This window comes from Gossypium raimondii, chromosome 7 (assembly GCF_025698545.1).
Source record: "Gossypium raimondii isolate GPD5lz chromosome 7, ASM2569854v1, whole genome shotgun sequence".
Lineage (NCBI taxonomy): Eukaryota > Viridiplantae > Streptophyta > Magnoliopsida > Malvales > Malvaceae > Gossypium > Gossypium raimondii.
The window spans coordinates 3314596-3334711 of record NC_068571.1 but is presented as its reverse complement, the minus strand read 5'-3'; the positions used below and the strand labels follow the sequence as shown (position 1 = coordinate 3334711).

The window sequence follows — 20116 nt, the reverse complement described above, 5'->3', positions numbered from 1 at the left end:
TTTCGTGGACCCCATACCTCCAGATGGTATTTCGTCATCATTGAAGAAGATAAAATTATCAGCGCTTATATTGTTGATCAATCGATCCAATTGGTTGACAGAAATATCACTTGCCACGTAGGCTTCATTTAACGCCTTCATCAGCACATTTCGATGCACCTCTGAATTCTTGAGTAAGGCCAACACCGATATACGAGTTGGATGTTTATGCAGCTGCTCTACAACACTATACTCACTGTGTTTTAAAAATTTCAAGAATTCAGTAGCTTCTTCTTCTTTTATTGGCTCATTAATCAATTGCCTTAATTCAGCCTTCTACTCTTCCTTTTGCTCTGCTGCAAAGACTTTTCCCTCTACTGATTCTGCCTGAGAATTTATCCCACTACCATGCTTCTCAGTATTCACACGAATACCTGTCTTTTGGTTTTCTTTCGCAACACTAATTGAAGCTTCCTTCCCCGAAATTGTTATCTCGCATTCATAATTCCAGGGGACTTTCTTGCTATTCTTATACAAAAACTTCGTCGGCTTTTGAATAACAATCTTCGGTGTCACCCATGTCTTGACTTCAGTAACCCTAGGGCGCGAGATGATAATCTTCGGAATCCTCGTCTCTGACTCCGATACGCATATACTTCCTTTTCTTTCTTCCTCTTCAAAAAACTCCATTTCTCCAACATCCATCATGCTCTGGACCAGAGCTCTGAACTTCTCACATACTTGAATTTCATGTCCTACCTCATGATGGAACTCACAATAATTTTGGGTCTCGTCACTCTCCACCACATCCGAAACAATCAACCCTCTTCTTACCATTTCCTTCCAAACCCTCCTCAAAGGGATCCTTACCTCCTCAATATTCTTCTTGACCTTCTTCCCCGTAACTTCACCTACCATGTTTACCCTTGCATCAGTATGTTTTGGTAATGGATTTTCTGTACCTGATGAATCATCTATCTTGACAACGCCTATCTGAATCAACTTCTCAACAAGCTTTTTAAAAGCAGTACAATGCTCTATGGAGTGCCCCGTAACACCTGCATGGTAATCACATTGTGCATTTGCGTCATACCATTTAGGATATGGAGGCTGTAAGGGGGTCAAATAAAATGGGGCAACAACATGCGCGTTAAATAAATTCTGATACAACTCTTTGTACGACATAGGAATGGGTGTAAGCTGAGGCCTCTCATTACTTGGCCTTGTACCAGATTCCTGTTTTGATGAACCCTGTTGACCTGCCACCACCTTTCTAGGCTGATTCACCGTAATTGACTTGCTATGTGTATTCACGTTGTTTACCTCACCTTCTTTTTTCTTTGAATTTTGTCTTCTGTTATTATCTTCAACATCTATCTTCCCGCTTTTTACAGCACTTTCAATCATCTCACCGCTCATGACTATGTCAGCAAAATTTTTCGTGGCACTGCCTAGCATGTGTGTGATGAAAGGGGCCTTTAGCGTATTTAAAAAAAGCATCGTCATTTCTCTTTCAAGAAGCGGTGGTTGGACCTGCACTGCCACCTCTCTCCACTTCTGAGCATATTGTCTAAAACATTCATTCGACTTTTTCTCCATGTTCTGTAAAGTGATCCTATCATGAACCATTTCTACTACATGACCGTACTGCTTCATAAAAGCCTGTGCTAAATCCCTCCAAGAGCTAATCTTAGCACGGCTTAATTGATTATACCATTTTGACGCAGCCCCCGTGAGGCTATCCTGAAAACAGTGTATCAATAACTGGTCGTTATTGACATACCCAGTCATTCGCCTACAAAACATAGTAATGTGGGCTTCAGGGCAGGTGGTCCCATTATATTTCTCGAAATCTTGCATTTTAAACTTGTACAGAAGCACTAAATCCGGTACCAAACTTAAATCCTTAGCATCCATCCCATGACATCCTTCAGTAGTCTCTATCGCTTTGAATTTCTCCTCAATCCACCTCCATCTTTCTTTCAATTACTTTGGTAATTCCTCTTTTGTTTTCTCTTTTTCAACTGCCTCATCGAAATCAGGAACAATATGATTGGCAGTATTATTCTCAGGACTGGAACCTGATCCGACCTGAAAATTCATCGACCTTGAAGCATCGGCTTGAACTTGCTGAGGCCTAATCGTGACAGAAGATTTACGCGGGTACACTTTCACTTGGTGCTGCACATGTAAAGGAGTGAAGCCTGGAGGATACTGGAGTCCATCCTCGTCTTCCTCTTCAATATTTGTTACAGAGTTCTTTCACTTATCTTTCCCTTCGGTCAACAATCACGTTAACTTTGTCATCATACTTCCTTGTGATTCCTCCATTTTATCCATCAAACTTTGTTGAATTTTCTCGAGTTGTTCCTTCATTTGCTGCTGAAGCTGATCCTGCATTTCTTTTTGGAACCCTTCGAGCTTTTCCAACCTTTGGTCCATATTTCTTGATTTCGCTCGTGTCTAGTAACGATCTTTGAATTGGTGGTTAGATTCAGTTAAGCGAGGAATGATTTTGATTAATCAGAACCCTTTGATAATTTGCTAATGCATGCAATGCGATGTATGAAAATGCAATGCAGAAAAGGCGTTTAATTCTAATTTCAATTACTTTCAGGAAACTTTATTAGAAAATATATCTCTTTACATAGAATAGGCTACAAATATGACTTTGCCCTAATACTTAAAACCTTGATCTTTTTAAGCAACGATGCTAACTCTTGTCCCCGATCTGACTCTAGCTCAAACTTTACGCTCAACGTGTCGGCTTGTACCGCCAAAGTTTGCAAGTGATCTGCCACTTCACGAATCTGCACCACAGCTTCTCCCATAACGTGATCCCTATTTCTGACTTGATCCTGGAAATAATGAAGCTGCTCATTCTGACGACCTTCCTTTGCCTCTAGATGCTTGATTCGACCCTCACAACTTTGTAATGCTGCTTCGAACTCTTTTATTTTACCCTTCATTTCTTTGATCTTACTCAGGCTTGCTTTCAGCTCTATTAGAGAATTTCGACTTCTATGTTGACGAAGAGACCCTTCTAACTCAGCTACTCTATCTTTTAGTTCTCCCTTTTCCTTTTGGCTCTCTGACAAGCTCCTTTCTAAGGCTTCATTTCGTGCTTGCATTTCTTGGAATTTTCTTTCCCACCTATCTGACCTATTTTTTCTTCTCGAATCTCTTCACGCCACTGCTCTGAAGTTTTTTCGAGCCCTGCAGTTCTCATCGACAAACGCAGCTTCTTATAGTCGGTCTTTAAGCTATCTAGCTCTTCCTCAGCCTTATTCTTCCCCTTTCTTAGTTTATCAGCCTCGAGTTTCTGAACATCTACATCCAGTCTCAAATTCACCTTTTCTTCCTCCATCTGCTCTATTTTCTTCTCTTATTCTGCATTCTTCCTTTCAAAGTCCTGTTTTATGATCTCCAGTTCAGTGGGGACAACACGCAAATGCTCTTCTATCGACTGACTATTTTCCAGACTTGGCCCAGGAATGTTATCGTTGATCCTCTTAACCCACCATTCATTGTACTCGAGATTTGTCATTGGACCCACAGCTAATCTCTTCATTCGGCGAGTTTGATTCCACGCATTGGCCATATCACGAGCTTTCCTCTTGTAACCATCATCTTTATACGAGAATTCACACTCAGCCAATCCATGAGTTGCAGGCACAAACTGTCTTGACCTGTATTGCCTCAACACTAACAGTGGGGCATAACCAATAGCTCCCCAAATTCCAATCAAAGGAACCCAGTCGAAATCCCCACACCGATATAGAACCTCATCTGGAAGCAACCACGGAGCTCTCCACTCAATATCCTCCTCTTGCAAATTCTAAAAAATTACCATCCATTTCTCCTCCGAGATGTCATCTCTCCTAGGTGTAGCCACTATCTCCTTCAATGGTGAATAGCTTTCAGAGAAGACCCGATATGAAACCTTATCCTCCTTCCAAAAGTGACTGTGGAACCAAGCAAGTAAGAGCTGCGTGCATCCAATGAACCTACCCTCTCCCGCTCTTCGGCAAACATTCAGTGACCTGAAGGTTTCTGCCAAAATTACCGGGACTGACGTAACTCTCTTATCAAGCCGATCGAATAAGTCAGTAACCGCCTCGTCAACATGCCCCAATGTCTTAGAAAACACAATCAAACCATAAATACTTAAAGCAAAGATATCTACCTTCTTCCTCGTGTCTGGGTGCGCTAAAATGAGGTCTTTCAAAGTTTTCCAAGGAATGCACCTGCTATCCCCCTTTTGCTTAATCCGAGCTGTAACCCATTGCTCGCTCATCCCCGTTATATTCATCAGCTTCCTCAAGAAGGTTGGCACATTTACCGCTTTCGAATAGATTCTGTCTACCTGAATCCTCGAACACCGAAGTAATGCCACGTACTCCTCTATTGTAGGCACCAAATCAACCTTTCCAAACGGGAAGCAACTGTAGGCCGGGTTCTAAAATTGGGCAAGAGCTCGAAAAAGACGCTTGTCTACCTTCATATCAAGTAAATAAGGTAAATCCCCATAATTTGAATAGAATAACTGCCTAACCTCATTATTCCACTGATCCCAAATCTCCTTCAACTCCTGCAAGTTATTTTGAGCTACGCTGACACGGGTGAAGTCCCATAATTCTGATACGTATCCCTCGGCCAAACTATCACATTTTTCGTGTTGTGTCATCTCAGCCCAAGTTCGGACAGCCGCATCGTCCTCCACTCCATCAAGAAACCCATTTCCCATGGTAAGCTTTCTGTTTAGCAACCGAATATGAACCAACGCCTTTATAATGGAATGCCATGTAATTGTAATGCCATGCAATCAGAGTAAAACACAAGAAATCAGTAACAATTAAATACAATACAACCAAGAAATAGTAAAAACTCCTAATTAGATGTCTACTAAGGTTCAAAGTAATTCTACCTAGGGTAGGTTCCTAAGGTTCACTATATGAGGTTTTGGCTTCTAGAGTAAAGGTACCCAAACTAGCAGATTCCTCGATCTTCACCCATTATAGGCTCATATGCACGAAGTTCGATTCAGGGGACACATTTCCTATGGCTACACGGAGATGAAAATCTCACGAAGACATAGGTACAGATGTATCCCGAAAGCGATCCACTACCCTGCACGGAGGTGAAAACCTCACAAAGAACTAGCTTCTCACTCCCACTTAGAGGGGTAAAATCAATCATGAAATGCAAAATGCAAATAAGCTAACAGCCTTAAGCTAATCAAGCAAACATATAACAATGAAAAAACAATGAATGCAAAAAGGAAATCATGGTTTAAAATATCTTTAATTTTCGACAAAAAGACACCAAATAATCAATTTTATGGCTCGACTCTCGAAGTCCCCAGCGGAGTCGCCAAGCTGTCGAAACCATTTTTTTGAAAACAAAAATAAGTTATCAACTTTAAAAACAAAAATTGGGGTCGCCACCGATCCTTTATTAAGGTGTGATCGGCTCATCAAAAAAAACAATTCTGGTCTGCAAAGTTTGAGAAAACAGGTTCGGGAATCAGTTACGCACGAGGAAGGGTTAGCACCCTCGTAACGCCCAAAAATTGGTACCAAATTGGATTATTTTATGTCTTGATGTCGAAAATTTGAAAAGATTTTAAATAGAAATTTTTAACCCGTGAGGATTTAAAATGATAAAACATTCTCATTTCAAAGAAATAAAACACCACACCCAGTAAGTTAGGGCACAATATTTTAAATCTTCAAAATACCGAATATTGCTTTTTGTTTTAGAAATTCTTATTTCGAGATGAAAAAATATCACGACCAGTAAGTTAGGACTTGACATCTTGGATTCCCGAGAATAAGCTTTAATTTAAAAATTGCAAATTTATTGTGAAATAAATACTTAGCTTTCAAAATTCATCGAAAAAAATGATCACGATCCAGTAAGTTAGGACACGATCTTTCTCGAGAATCATGATTGCCAAATATTAAAATTTTTAAAAAAAACTTTTGATGCTAACGAAACCAAAATAAATTTTCTTTAAAAGTATGATGAAATGCTCGTGCATATATGCGATATCTGAAATCACGAAAATGAATCAATAATTCAATGTACATGCATTAAAAATAATAATAATAAACATAATAATGTATAAACATAATATATTAGTAATTATCAAAAATATGGATATATGTATATATAAAAAACAAATTTAAAATATATTTATAAAGGTATAGAATAATATATATCTATGTTAACGTATATATATATATATATATATATATATATATATATATATAAATATTTGGATCATAAAATATAGAAAACATATATATATTAAAAGTATATAAGGCTAAAAAATAAAATAATAATAAAATCTATAATATGTACATATTATAAAAATGTATAAACATGTGAATCATGAAACATGAAAATATAAATAATTATAAAATATGAATATATATAATATGTATATAAACTATATATAAAAAATTTTGTAATAATAATAATAATAATAAAATATGTACTACATATATATTTAAAACATTTAATATATTATATATATATATATGCGCACACATACATACATACATATAATAATAATATAATAATAATTAACAGTAATAAACAATAAAATAACATAATAAAAATAAAATAAAAAACAAATTAAGGGCTAAATTAAAATATCAAACAGAAGTTGAATGCCGAATTTTGAAAATAAAGACAAGAAATGGAGTAAATTAAAACCGGTGCAATAGATAAAGGACCGAAAAAGTAATTTTCCAACCCACCCTAAAACGCTGCACACCATCAAACCAATTTGAAACAAAAATAAAATGTGCAGTAAGATTTAAAATAAATAAATAAGCTAATTTTAAAAGCACCAAAAATCATGAGGATTAATGGCGAAAATAGTCCATTTTAAAAAAAAAAGCGGATCCAAACGGGTTTATGGGTCGGGTCGCACTGGCATTCTGGTACACCAAATACAACACCGTTTTAAAACCAATTAAAAGCCCCTTTTTCAAACCCTAAAAACCATTTTCTTTCTTTCTTTGTCATTGCGCCGAGGTTTCAACGATGCCACGCTGGTAAATTTTCCTTTACTCCCCTTCTTTAATCTCTTTTGTTTTAGAAACAATAGAAAAACAAAAGTAAAATGAAAATGGTAAAAGAACAGAAGAAAGAAACAACCAGTCGTCACCTTCAAAAATGTCTTTTATTTCTCTTGTATTTTCTTTTTAATTTTTCTATCAAAAATTTGCTCACCCCTCTTTACATATATTGATTCCCCTTTTATATTTCCCTCAATCGTTTTACAAGTTTTTTGCCGTTTATCCTCTTAATGATGTTCGTGGTTTTACAGGTGCACTAGATAAGAGTTCGTGTGCAAGGGTGACGTGCGCGATAAGCGGGGCTGTGGTGCGTTCGTGCGCGAAGACAGTTGCTGCGGCGCCAAGGCTGTGGAGGGTTCTTTTCTCTCTGTGTTGTATTTTGGGCTAGCTGATTAGGGTTAGCAATTTTGGCCATTGGGCTTTACTTATTTGGGCCCCATTTTGATTTGTAATTATTTAAATCTGCTTTATTTTGCTCATGCGGGTCTGGGCCTAAAAATTGGGCATTACAAATTCTATTTTAGAATTCTAAAAAAAACCTATAAATTACCAATGAATTAAGAGAAATATTAAAATACATCTACAACTTATTCGATATTTTATTATTATTTAAAAGATTTAATTAATAGCGTTGAACCTATCAAGATCTTACGAAAGTATCCTATGTCGGATTTATGATTTGTCTTATTTAAAATTATTGATCTAAGATTTATGTTCGTCAAAATCCTAAAATAATAAATCTTAAATAACATTTATTAGTTTTCTTAAAAAGTTTCTAAAATAAAATATTTAGAAAGACCTACTCATGATTTACAATTCACCTACAAAAATCTTTAGTTTTAATCTTGAATAAAGTCCTAAAAATATTTACATATTAACTTAAGATTCTAATCATATACGATATTTAAAACTAATTTAAATCATAAAAATATCTTACATATTATTTATAATTTTCTAAGGTAAATGGTAGGTAAGATCTTAAGGACTAACCTAAATTAAAATGTAAAAATCTTATGGTTTCATTAAAATATAACACCTACTTAACTAACTTCATGTCAACAATTATAGGATGGAAAAATGACTTAAAGTTCCCTCTTTTAAAACGAATAGTAATAAAATAGGAAAATTAATTAAATTGGCTAAAGTTAATGAAAAGTTAAAACTCTTTCAAAATGACAATAATAAAAGAAAAATGAAATAAATAAGACCTTAACATGATGATGATGATAATAACAATAATACACCTTATTCATAATACAATACAAGAATCAAAGTAACATAAATAAATAATATTAAAATTTATGTAAGGGAATGTGTAAAAAATTATAAATAGACATGAAAATAAATAAAAACGAAATAAGAATAAATAAAAATTATACAAGTGTGAATAAATATAAAACATTAAAATAAAATGCATGTTACTTTGATTCCTTTTTTAATAAACAAACACTATTTTTCTTAAAGTTTAAAGATTTTATTTTGATGTAGTTGAAAAAAAACAGATTTTTGGGGCTTCTAAACTTTTATTTTAGATTTTAAATATATTTTATTTTTCTTAAAGATTTTATTTTAAACTTTCCTTTAAAATAACTAAGAAAAATAGATTTTATTTTAGAGAAAATCTCTTTTTTTAAAAAATCAAAACTTTTCTTAAAATCAATCTTTTTTTTATTTAAAAAAAGAAACTTTTATTTTAGAAAGGGGAGGGAAAAAAACAAGATTTTTGGGGGCTTCTAGGGGCAGAGGACCGACAGTCTGGTGACGTCCCCTTCATCGGAACCCAAAATCCGATCCCTCATGACATGCCTATGGGAAAAAAAAAGATAGAAGAAAAGAAAAAAAGAAATAGAATGCTTGTAGTTGCTGTGTTTTTTTTTTCAACTTTCTTTTAAAACAAAAAAAATGAAAAACCTCCTCCTTTTTTTCTTTTCCTTTCATGTTTATATATATATATATATATATTAATCTCGCTTATTTGTAAAAAATTATAATAATAATATTTAATAATAGTAATAGTAGTGATGATAATAATAATAATTTGGGCCTTTGACAGACCCAAAAAGGAAAGAAGAAAAAAAGAAAAGAAAAATAAAGTCCTCAAATAGACCAAAACCGGGTGGGCTTCGAATGGCCCAAAAGAGAACAAAAATTTAAATGGCCCCCAATCGAGCCCAGACAAAAACGGGTGTCTACAATGCTATTTATCATACCATGTTACGACAAAAATCCAACGATGTTACAATGACTATCGAGCCCCGTTTGAACCTTAGGAATATATAGGATACAAATAACATGTCATTAGGGTTACCATGTTTCGGGTGCTGGTCCTGAATGCCCTACCGATAGCTGAGTTCTGGCGTTTGTTGCAGATACTCGTCAACTTGTGTGAGCAGTATCATGTAACTACATTCCGATTGTCAGCTTGTGTGAGCAGACCCATTTATGGCTCGAGTGAGCATCGATGTAAAGGAAAAGGAAAGGAAATGGCTTTGATCATATGTTTAGCACAATTTGTGTGAGCTTCCCATGTATCCGTCATTATTCCAAGTGGTTCAACGAGCATGAAAAGGGAAGGAACGGTAAGTGTTCTGATAGTTAAGTTAATAACTTATAAAAAGGTAATAGTTGTTGATGATCAAAGTATGTATAACCATGTTTATGGAAAGTATGAATTCAAATGTCCTATGTTCATGAAATCTATCGTATCATGTGATGATTTTGCTAAGTTATGTGTTTAATCACTAACTTGTGTTGTTGATTGATGCTTAGGCTTGTGCCAAACTTATATTGCATTTATTCATGTCTATTTTATAAGATAATGCATTGAAATGGTAAGTTATGTTCATGATTTACGAGCTTACTAAACATTATATGCTTACGTAGTTATCTTTCCTGTGTTTTATAGATTATCGGAAGCTCGATCGGTTTGGAAGCTTGTCGAAGACCTATCATACTATCCAACGATTATATCGATAGATTTTGATGTTTTAGTCATGGTTATAATGGCATGTATAGGTAGACTTATGTTTAATGATCTAGTTGATATGTTTGGCATGTATATATGGTAATATGGTTGGTGTGCTTTTGGCACTTTGATGCTTTGATGGTTGGTGTCGATATGGATAAGTGAATGTATGTTTTGAATAACCAATTTGGTAGCTTAAGATGTGATTTGGTATGTGGTAAGTTTGGTATGGAAATAGTTTAGATATGAATGGTTGATGAATGGCTAAAATATGAATATGTTTAAGTAAATTTGATAGATTATGTTGGAGGTGCCTTATTGGCATATTGGTTGAATGAATTGTTTGTATATTGAAATGGTCATATTGTGTATGTTTTGGCATGTTTTGGTGCCTTAATCATATATGCATATGACTTGTAGATACTTGTTGGAAATGGGTGAAAGAAATGGCTTGATTTTGGCCAATTTCTTGTCCACACGGCCTAAGACACTAGCATGTGTCTCAGCCGTATGTGACACACGGCCTGGCATACGGGCGTATGGCTTAGCCGTGTGACCCAAGTCAAAGAGTTAAACGGGCATAGGCACAGACACGGGCTGGGGCACGGCCGTGTGTCCCTATTTGGAATGTTACACGGCTTGAGACATGGGCGTGTGTCTCAACCGTGTGAGTCACACAGCCTGGCCACACAACCGTGTGACCCCAGCAGTGTGAATTTTTCTAACTTTTTCCTTAATGTTTCAAGTGTTCTCGATTTAGTCCCGAATCATTTTTAAAGTGTTTCTAATGCCTCGAGGGCTTGAATAAGGGACAATATGCATGTTTTTAAATATATTATGCTATGATTTGTGAAATGTTTAGAAATGAATGATTTTAAGTTACATTTTTATGGTAATACTCTGTAACCTTATTCCGGCGACGGATACAGGTTAAGGGTGTTACAACTATAGGCTAGTAAAACCACTCTCTTGCAATCTAGCTAGCTCTTTAGATCTTGAGCTACAACATGAGAGGCTTGTGTTGGAAAAATCTTAGTTTAAAAACGGTTTTCTTGCACAGTAAAAAATTAAAAATTTGAAAACTGACCCAGTTTATGATATTTATAACAATAAATCTTAATCAAATACGTACATGTGTTTTCAGATAAGTGGATCATTGATGTTTTTTGGATTTCAACCAAACGATCTTTTTTGTTATTCTCGTACCACGAATTACTTCGAGTGAGGGTTCAAACTAATTAAATCAAAACCCATAACTAGAAAAAGTTTTCTTTTTGGTGTAAAAATAGAAATTCTCTCTTCTTTAATAGAAATCAGTAAAATTTTTATTCTGAAAAAATATATTTAAAATTTGAGAATAAATTCTCTCTATTTTTTAACAAAATAACAATATCCCAAAAGCAGTGTTAATAGCTCTACTGATGCCATCTATTCATAGGAAGAGAATGTAGAACCCGTATAAAGTTGTAGAGGTTTATTTTAAATAGAAAAATAACATTCTACTTAGAGTAGGAGAGGGTTGAACGACTCACCCTTGTATTTCTACTAGGGTTGTCGCTCCCTTCATGTTATATAAGGGTTTTAGGCCTTTCTCACATCAGGTCAATTACGAGTACTTCCTAGGCCTTTTTGATCCAGTATTATGTAATGTGATCCAACTCGGTTCAGTTTTTCTATTTCCCAAAATAAACTTTAATATTTACATATTAAATAATTTTCTCATCCCAATTTTACTCAAGTAAAATTTTGACAATTTTACCCTAGTAAAATTTTGAGAAAATTTGTTCAATATGTCACAACTCAACATGACCACTATGACCGAATGGTTTATTTTCATTTTCGAGCTTTAAAACAGCCCAAAAACATAAATTCATTCTTCCATAATTTTTTCAAGTAATCCTGTATAGAATTGCAAATTTCCATTTTCATTTTCATTTCTAATTTTGGAAACCTACATTTATTTCCAAATGATTCCATTTCTCTATTTCAGAAAACGCCATAACCATTCCTGAATGTCTCCTATTTCTCTTTTTCTATTCAATTCATTCATTTTTATTTAAACATACAATTCATTTTTATTTTCAATAAGCTAGCGTAGGGGTCGATTGGACATATGAAGTTGAGGCTCAAATGAATTATAGTTAAGTTTCAGCTTTTCGCCTACTATTTATAAACTCATTTAGTCACGAAATCATTCCACTAAAGTATCGCGATTGAGCTCTCCCCAATGACATACCATTACTAAAGCAACTACTTAGTGATCATCCAATGACCTTGTCATAAGTGTGTTACCCTCATAGGATATCCGTGATCTCTTTGGGATAATATTCATTCTCCCAATATGATCCTATTTTATCTCATGGTAACCATTACATCTTCATTCGTGAAAAGTCTATCACTATCAAATAGTGATCAAGTCATCCATCACAAAGATAGACGGCCCGTGGCTACGTTTACTTTTCATCAACTGTGTAATGTCAGTGAGAGGATATCATTTACTTATGTTTTGGGCTATGAATTCTTTATCTAATTGAGCTTAGGCTTTTACTTATTCACGCATACATAGTCCGTCATCCACTCAAGATTTAGGTATGTCACACTATGAATGTCACAAGTGAATAAATATATAAAGGGATTCAAGATTTATTTTGCTTGGGTCCTATCCAATGTACTGTTACTCTAGTCAATCACATTTATGTCTCTATCTTTTGGGTTTCATCTGCTCTGATGCCCAAGGCAAGGCATATTTCCAATTAGACTTGATAGACGATATATTAGTCTTTCAATCGGTTTGCTCATTTTCGATTAGAATAAGGACTTGTTTAGGTTCGTCTACTAATACAAGTTGTCTTTTCGTACTACAATCCGACCACGTAATACCGCTTAGTATTAGTTTAAACAATAGAGAACCAATGAGCAACATTTGCTTCTAGTTTGCTTTGCATGAAAAAACCATTTAAGGACAATAATACAAAGTATATTAATTTAATTCATGAATAATTTTATTAATCAATTTGTTCGAAAAAATTACAAGTGTACTTAGATGAAAATACTACACTAAGGGCATCTGATCCAACAACTTGGCCGTGTACACTTTAGAGAATTGCAAAGATTGGTAAGATATAATGTCGTTTGAGGATTATCAAAGTTAGGGGGAGCAATACATGATCTGTCGTAATTTGACATGTCAAATTTGACTCTCTCGAATACTTGATGAGCTTGTTTTCAAGCGATTTACGAGTCTTTATAATGATTTTTATTGATTTTTAGGTTTTAGAATTAATAATATTTTTCTTGCATTTTATTTCTTTTGAGACCTAAATTGGCAAAATTGTGTCATTGGGAGTCTAATGGTTGATTTGAGCTTGTGTAGGGAAATGACTAGTTGTGAGTAAGGTGTGGTCAAATATTGGTCGGCAGAAAGGGTATATAGAGTTTGTTATTGATCGTTTATGAAATATTTGGGCGATGTTTTGTTTCATTGAGATTTTCTTTCATAGGTGCTAATCCTTGAGCACAACATCACCTAAGCTAGTTCTAGTGGCTATTTTTGGCTTGGTTATTTTGGTTGGTTTCTTGGCTATTTTGGTTGCTATTGAATATTGCATGATGTTATATGTTTGGCCTACATGTCATTATTTTCTTTTTATGAATATTACATTCTTGGTCTATTTTGGGATTCTTTACATAATTGTTGATGTGGGTAAAGCTAAGGGTATGATATCTCGGATGGCGTTTCATCTTTGATAGTTGACCTGTCGTCAAATGTAGATGTCAATTCAGGTCAATTCTACACTTAAGGAACTTGTTTTCTAAGTAATTTAGGATTTTAATTTACGTTTTTAGTAGTTAGGCTTATGATTAAAAGTTAATAAAAATAAGTGTTTTTAACATATTTTGTAGGTGTTGTGACCTAATAGGCCGACATGGGCCTTAGGTTGTGCTAATTGGTCTAATGGAGTGTGTAGGATGGAGATATAAAGGTCTAATTGAGTGGAAGCAAGGGTCGAGTGAGGCACAAGCTTCCTAGGATGTCAAAGCACAGAACGAACGACACAATGAAGTATTTAGGTGTCGTGTAGCGCCATGCAATGGGTGTGGCGCGACACAAGGCTGACGTGTTGCCCAAATATTTCAGGTTTATTTTCGTCCACACAATCAAACTTATACAAAGACCTAGAATGTACTGAGGACCTAATTTGGGCTACCAACACCTCTATAAATAAGACATTATAGGTTGAATGTAATAAAGTCGCCCAAGACACCTTAAAAAACCCTCGTAGTTTAGAAGTAGTTGTAGTTTATTTTCTTTTTGGCTTTTCATAACTTGTTTTTCTTCTTGAATCAATTTTGATTCAAGAACTTGCTTATTTAATTAAAGTATTCAGTTTTTGTTTTCCTTTGCATTCGTTTTATTTTGGTATTCCAATCAAGAGATTTGCTACTCCATTCCCCATTCGATATTGAATCCATGATTATTCAAATCTCTTTTCTTCTCCGAATCAATTGTGTTCTTTACATGATTTGTTCAATTGAAGTTAAGATTATGAATAGGATGAGTGGCTAAATCCCTTAGGGGAGATTAACAAGTGGATGGGGATGTGATTAACGGAGGATTTAGGGTTTCCTGAGAGGGATTAGTTGTTATAAATTATGTGTTCTTAAACTATTAAGCTTGACAGCCCTAATAAGTTATCATAGACTAGACAAGGTCGAGAGATAAGTCGAACAGAGTAAATCGTAATTTATCATGGCTGAGAAAGTGAGGTCGAGAGATAAGCAAGTATCAACCAAACAATTAGTTAATTAGAGACCGGGAGGTAATAAATAGTTAATCGATTACTAATCCACTCTAAAACTCTAATTTGAAGTTAGTTACAAACCTTGAAGCAAGTTAATCTTTCTGATTGGTTTATCGACTTAGCTCATTTGTTTATTTCTCGTTATTTATGTCTTTTTATTTATTTATTTTTATTCCTATTAATCTATTTTATGGTTAATCCTAATATAAGAAATAATTACTACTACTTAGATTTGTTATTGTAAAAGTATTTTCATTACTTATTCCATCCTCCCTTGGGTACGATACTCAAAATACTTCTAGTATTTCGTTGTACAACTATATTACAATTTGACTTGTGCACTTGCGAACATCGCCATTCTTAATTCTTATATTTTTTGGTGTTTTATTTAAACTATAAATGATAGTGCGTTTATAGGCGGTCAATAGTGGAAGAAGGATCTCCTAAATTTGCATTTTGCCACAACAATTTTGACTTGTGGAAAGACTTTTAGTTTGCAAAAGTTCCAATTTAATGTTTATAAACTATTGTTGGAACAGGTGCAACTTTGAGTTGGAACAAATAGTATAAGATAATATATATATAAAAAAAAAGAGTAAGGTAAGGAGAAAACCAATAAGCAATATTTGTTAATGTAGTTCGAATTCACTAATTTTAGTCTGCGAAACTTTGCTCAAGGAATGATTATATTCAACAATTGCATTGGATCACCTATTAGATTAAGCCTAATTTATTGTTACAACAACGTACAATGGCTAGCCTAATGTTGAACCCAATCGTTACAATCATTCTCCCCAAAAGATCCTCACATAAAAATAATAGAACTCTCCAAATAATAGTGTCAAACAAAAACAAAATACTCGACTTAGACACTTAAGAACCATGCCTTCAATGTGCAGTATTACTGCCTATTTATGGGCCTCTTTAAGAGTCTTTTGAGCCGAATTTCTGTAAGACTTTGTCTTCAATTTAAAAGTTAATTTTATCAAATAAATTATCTTAAGTATTTATCAAATAAGGCTCTTCATAATTTAACCTCCCAATAGGTTTAGACTCTCTTAAAAGATAAGGATAGAATTCTTCACCAACTCAAACTCTACTCCTTTCTTCTCCAAGTCAATAAAAAAATAAGAATATCATAACATACTCTACCATGAAATTCTCTTTCATTTGTTGGTTAGTAATACTTTAGAAATAAACCATATTAATTGAATAAGTCAAATATGTCAACCAAACACGAAAGCTTTCATTGTTCCAAAAACTAGTTGTTCTATCTATTATTTTAACATGAAATAGAACAAGGTAATAGTACAGGCAACCAATGTTTCAACAACTTAGATGCAAGAATGGAAAAAAGGCTATCAAAGGCTGTTTATTGATGCTATCCGTCTGAATGTTTGGAGTTGTATTTGTTTTGAGTTGTCTAATTTTTCATCTAGTGTGGCTTTTTCTTTTCTTTTTGTCTTGGTTATGTTTTTTATTTTGAGATCTTTGGTATAATTGGTTTGAACATATATTTTGAGGTGATCTCGTGCTTTGCAATTATGGTGTTGTTTCATAAACACTTTTTTTTTTTTTTGTATTTAATAAAATTCACTTGCTGATGAAATATATATGTTGTATAACCTTTCCGGATTTCCATATATAACTATTGACTATATTTTCTGTTCTTTTCTATTTTTTAAAAGAAGAAAATATTGTATTGGTTTGCATTAGTTTGGTAGTCTAAGCAACATTTGCTTTATGTATAATACAAATCGATTTTGAAATGAATGTGGGTTTAATGAAAATGGCTTTAAACTTCTATAAATTCTATTATATATTCTAAAATCATATTAATTTATTTTTAGAATATACAAATAATAAAAATTTCAATATTGTTATACCCCTATACCTCCTACACACGTGACATCTCGAGAGGCTATTTGAGAAGCATCCGTGAATGGTGCTTCACCCCACACTTCCTGGTTGGTCTTTCGCAGCTTGCACAGCCTAGCTAGTCACTAGTTGACCAGCCACCCATGTACTCCACTCGCAATTAGACTACCCGCTTTTTAGTAGGAACACACTTACCATTAAGAGGAGACCATTGGGACATAACAACTTCGTACTACTTCAGCTAAGGGAATGTTAGAGCAATACCACAATTGAGGGCAATTGGCCTATTGCCTAGCCGACCACACGAGTGGACCACCACTCGTATTTGTTTATGATGTGGCACCACCAATAATGGGATAACGCATGAGAACTTCCTTTATAAATACCTAAAAAAACAATGAAAGAATGGGTTACCCTCTCAACAACCCTAAGCATTTACATACAACACTCAGTTTCCCTCACCTTCGTAGCCACCTTACTTCTCTCCTACTTCCCTTATTTTCTAGCTCTTTATCTATATAGGTGAATCGATCTTCATATCACACCACCTCCTCCTTCTTATCTCCTCTTTTATTGTACACTTCTATCAACATATATAAATACTTTTTTTTAAAAACAATTCAAAATTAATTATAGTATAGATAACTAAAGCTATATGCATTTTCAGTACATATCGGCATAAATTGCCATTTTGGGGGTTAAAATGGGTGGGTTGATATATCTGTCAAGTAATTAATATCCAGAAGTAGAACCAACATTTGCTGGTGAGCACATTTAATTTAATAGAATAAATATGATTTGTTTGTGGCGAATAGAATTTCAGTAGCGGCTATCTATAAAGCAGATATAATACTTGCCCAATTCGTCTCACCTGCTTTAACTTAACTGTATCTCTCGCAGATCGATTATCAGTACGTTCGCTTTCTTTTTCTCTGTAAATTTTGATTCACTTTCTGTCTTCTTCTTGCGGCTTTCTTCTAATCAGTTAAACCAACATTTTTGGGGGTTTTACTTTTTAATCTTACTCTTTTCTTTTTAAATGTTTTTAGAATACAGAAGCAAGCATGGAAAGGAGTGATTGGAGTACAAGCAAGATGGGCAAGTGGGAGTTTAACAGGTTGGACTTGGTGGAGTTGGAGGGTGAGCAGTACTCATGTTGTAAGTCACCATGGCCTCCAAAATTTTATACTTGTGCCTTTTGCAAGAGAGAATTCAGGTCAGCTCAAGCCCTTGGAGGTCATATGAATGTTCATAGGAAGGATAGAGCCAGGTTGAGATTGTTTTCTTCATGGGTTTTAGAATCCCAGAACCCTAATAAACCCAACTCTAACCCTAATCACCCTAACCCTATTAATTCTTCTTCTCCATCTGATGACTTCTCTGTCTATCCCCATCATTCTTTGCTTTCTCCACTCTTCCCCACTCCTTCGTCTTCAGTTCTAACCTATGGTGAAAACCCAAAAATGTCTCTGAACCCTCAACTTGGAGATTTGTCACAGGAGAATACCATGACACCCTTCCCAGCTGGGGTTGAAAATTTGAAGGTGCATGCACCAAATTATAAGCTTGAGGTCGGTGGGGTTACTGGTTTAGACTTGGTCACAGGGTTCGGAGATACAAAGGAGGTTTTAGATCTAGATCTTCGACTAGGGCATCTTTAAGTGCAATGGTGGTATTGTGGCTCCAATTTATGTATCTTATTTCATCATCTAGGTTGCATTATTTACTTGTCTCCTGTTCCTTTTTTTCTTTTTTATCTCTACAACTGCAAGATTCTCTCTTTTCCTTCCCCATCGCTTTCTCATCCATGATCCACCAGGTGTCAAAGTTCAAGCCATATTATACTGATATTAAGACTAAAATTAATGTTTTAGCAAATATATATAACCTTACTTTTTGATCTAATCAATCTGTCATCAGCTTTTCCACGAATACTTTTTTATGCGTTAACTGTCAATACCAGGATCATCATAACAGGCAGTTTACTTGGATTGAAAATCGTAATTTATTAATCGAAAGTGAAATTGTTTGTCTGGTATGGACAGATGAGATGTTTGTTCAATTAATGAATGTTCTTTTTGCGTTCTTTCTGATGCAAAATCAGAAGAAAAAAAAAACACGTACGTCATTTTTCTTTAATGGCTCTCATTAATTAATTCTATACTCACTCCTTGATCTTGGGAAAAAGAAAGGAAAATCTTAAGAAAAGAAAAGAAAAGATGAGAATTCCCATCAACCTTATCTAAGCATGCGTCCAACTGTAGCCCTTTACTGCTACACTGTTTGATAGTAAGGCACCCGGAGGAGAATCTACGTGCTATGCTACCATTACCAACAATAGTCAACTCTATTGTTATAACACCGAGGATAATAATTACTTAAATAATAATGATATCAATTAAGTAAAAATTAAATTAATTCATTTAGTTTTTAACTTTTAATTGGTTTTTTAATCCAAAATAAAAACTGAAAAATTCTACTTTCGACTTTTGCAAGTTCCCTTTAGGGTGGAAATTATAAATTTGCTTTTCTTTCCATTTACAGTTAATTAAAAAGCATTTCAAAATTTTGTTTTATATATCTTAAAATTAACGTCGACTAAGTTTTAATTTGGTTAGTATTGATTTTGTTGTCGATGCAAGAGGACATGTGTTTGACCGTGAAGTGCGTTTATCTTTTTATTTAAGGGTTAAGATGAGCTATGAATAATTCTAAATATTGTATCAACTTAAAAACTTTCAAATACTTTCACGATTAGATTTTTCCTTTAAAAATACCATAAGACTAATAATGCGATGCCATCCACTTTTTAGATTAAAATAAACATTTTAAATTTACAAAATTTATTTTTCTTTATAGAAATGCTAATCACTTGAAATTCTGAACTTTTTCGTATAGCACTTTTCAAAATCACCTTTTTTAATTGTAATATCTGTATTAAACTATGTTTCTGTTGCCCAAATTACCTTAATAGCTAGCACTGTTAGAAAAAAAGTTTTCTTTTATAAACAAACTATAATATTTATATGTAAACTTATAGGAGATTGTCAAATTTGTATTTTAACTAGAGTCAGCAGAAAAAAGTCTGTAATTCGACATCTGTCGTATTGATGATCAAATATCACATAGCATTACTGAAGAAGGCATGAATGATGGTTGTAAGAATTGAAGTAGTAGCAGGCAGTGACCAGTAAATGTAGTCCATTGGCATGTGTCCATTGATTTCTAATTTAAAGAGGCATTTTGGTATGTGTGCATACATAGGGAGGGAAGTTGTGCTTCCCAACATCTGAAACTTTTGCATGTTCCCCACAAATGTCTTTGAGCATGTCAGATGGTGCATGATGGCCTTTCTTAAACAAGAAACCCAACCTTCTTTTTCCCAACCCAGAAAACAACGA

General features: G+C 34.2%; 3 protein-coding genes across 3 annotated transcripts; 1 reads left to right on the top strand and 2 right to left on the bottom strand.

Moving 5' to 3' along the window:
• Positions 1–315: 315 nt before the first annotated feature.
• On the bottom strand, positions 316–1896 carry LOC105797480 (uncharacterized). Its single transcript, XM_052633466.1, has one exon. It carries the CDS (start codon positions 1894–1896, stop codon positions 316–318), a length of 1581 nt encoding a protein of 526 aa, XP_052489426.1.
• A 1468-nt stretch (positions 1897–3364) lies between these two features.
• Positions 3365–4726, bottom strand: LOC128042428 (uncharacterized). The gene is made up of 3 exons (XM_052633465.1): positions 4535–4726; positions 3923–4438; positions 3365–3817 (listed from the first exon to the last, which is right to left on the bottom strand). Exons 1-3 carry the CDS (start codon positions 4724–4726, stop codon positions 3365–3367), a joined length of 1161 nt encoding a protein of 386 aa, XP_052489425.1.
• A 12410-nt stretch (positions 4727–17136) lies between these two features.
• On the top strand, positions 17137–18602 carry LOC105771723 (zinc finger protein 11). Its single transcript, XM_012593127.2, has 2 exons — positions 17137–17626; positions 17765–18602. The coding sequence occupies exon 2, from the start codon at positions 17780–17782 to the stop codon at positions 18374–18376; it is 597 nt and encodes a 198-aa protein (XP_012448581.1). The 5' UTR covers positions 17137–17626; positions 17765–17779; the 3' UTR covers positions 18377–18602.
• Positions 18603–20116: the final 1514 nt, after the last annotated feature.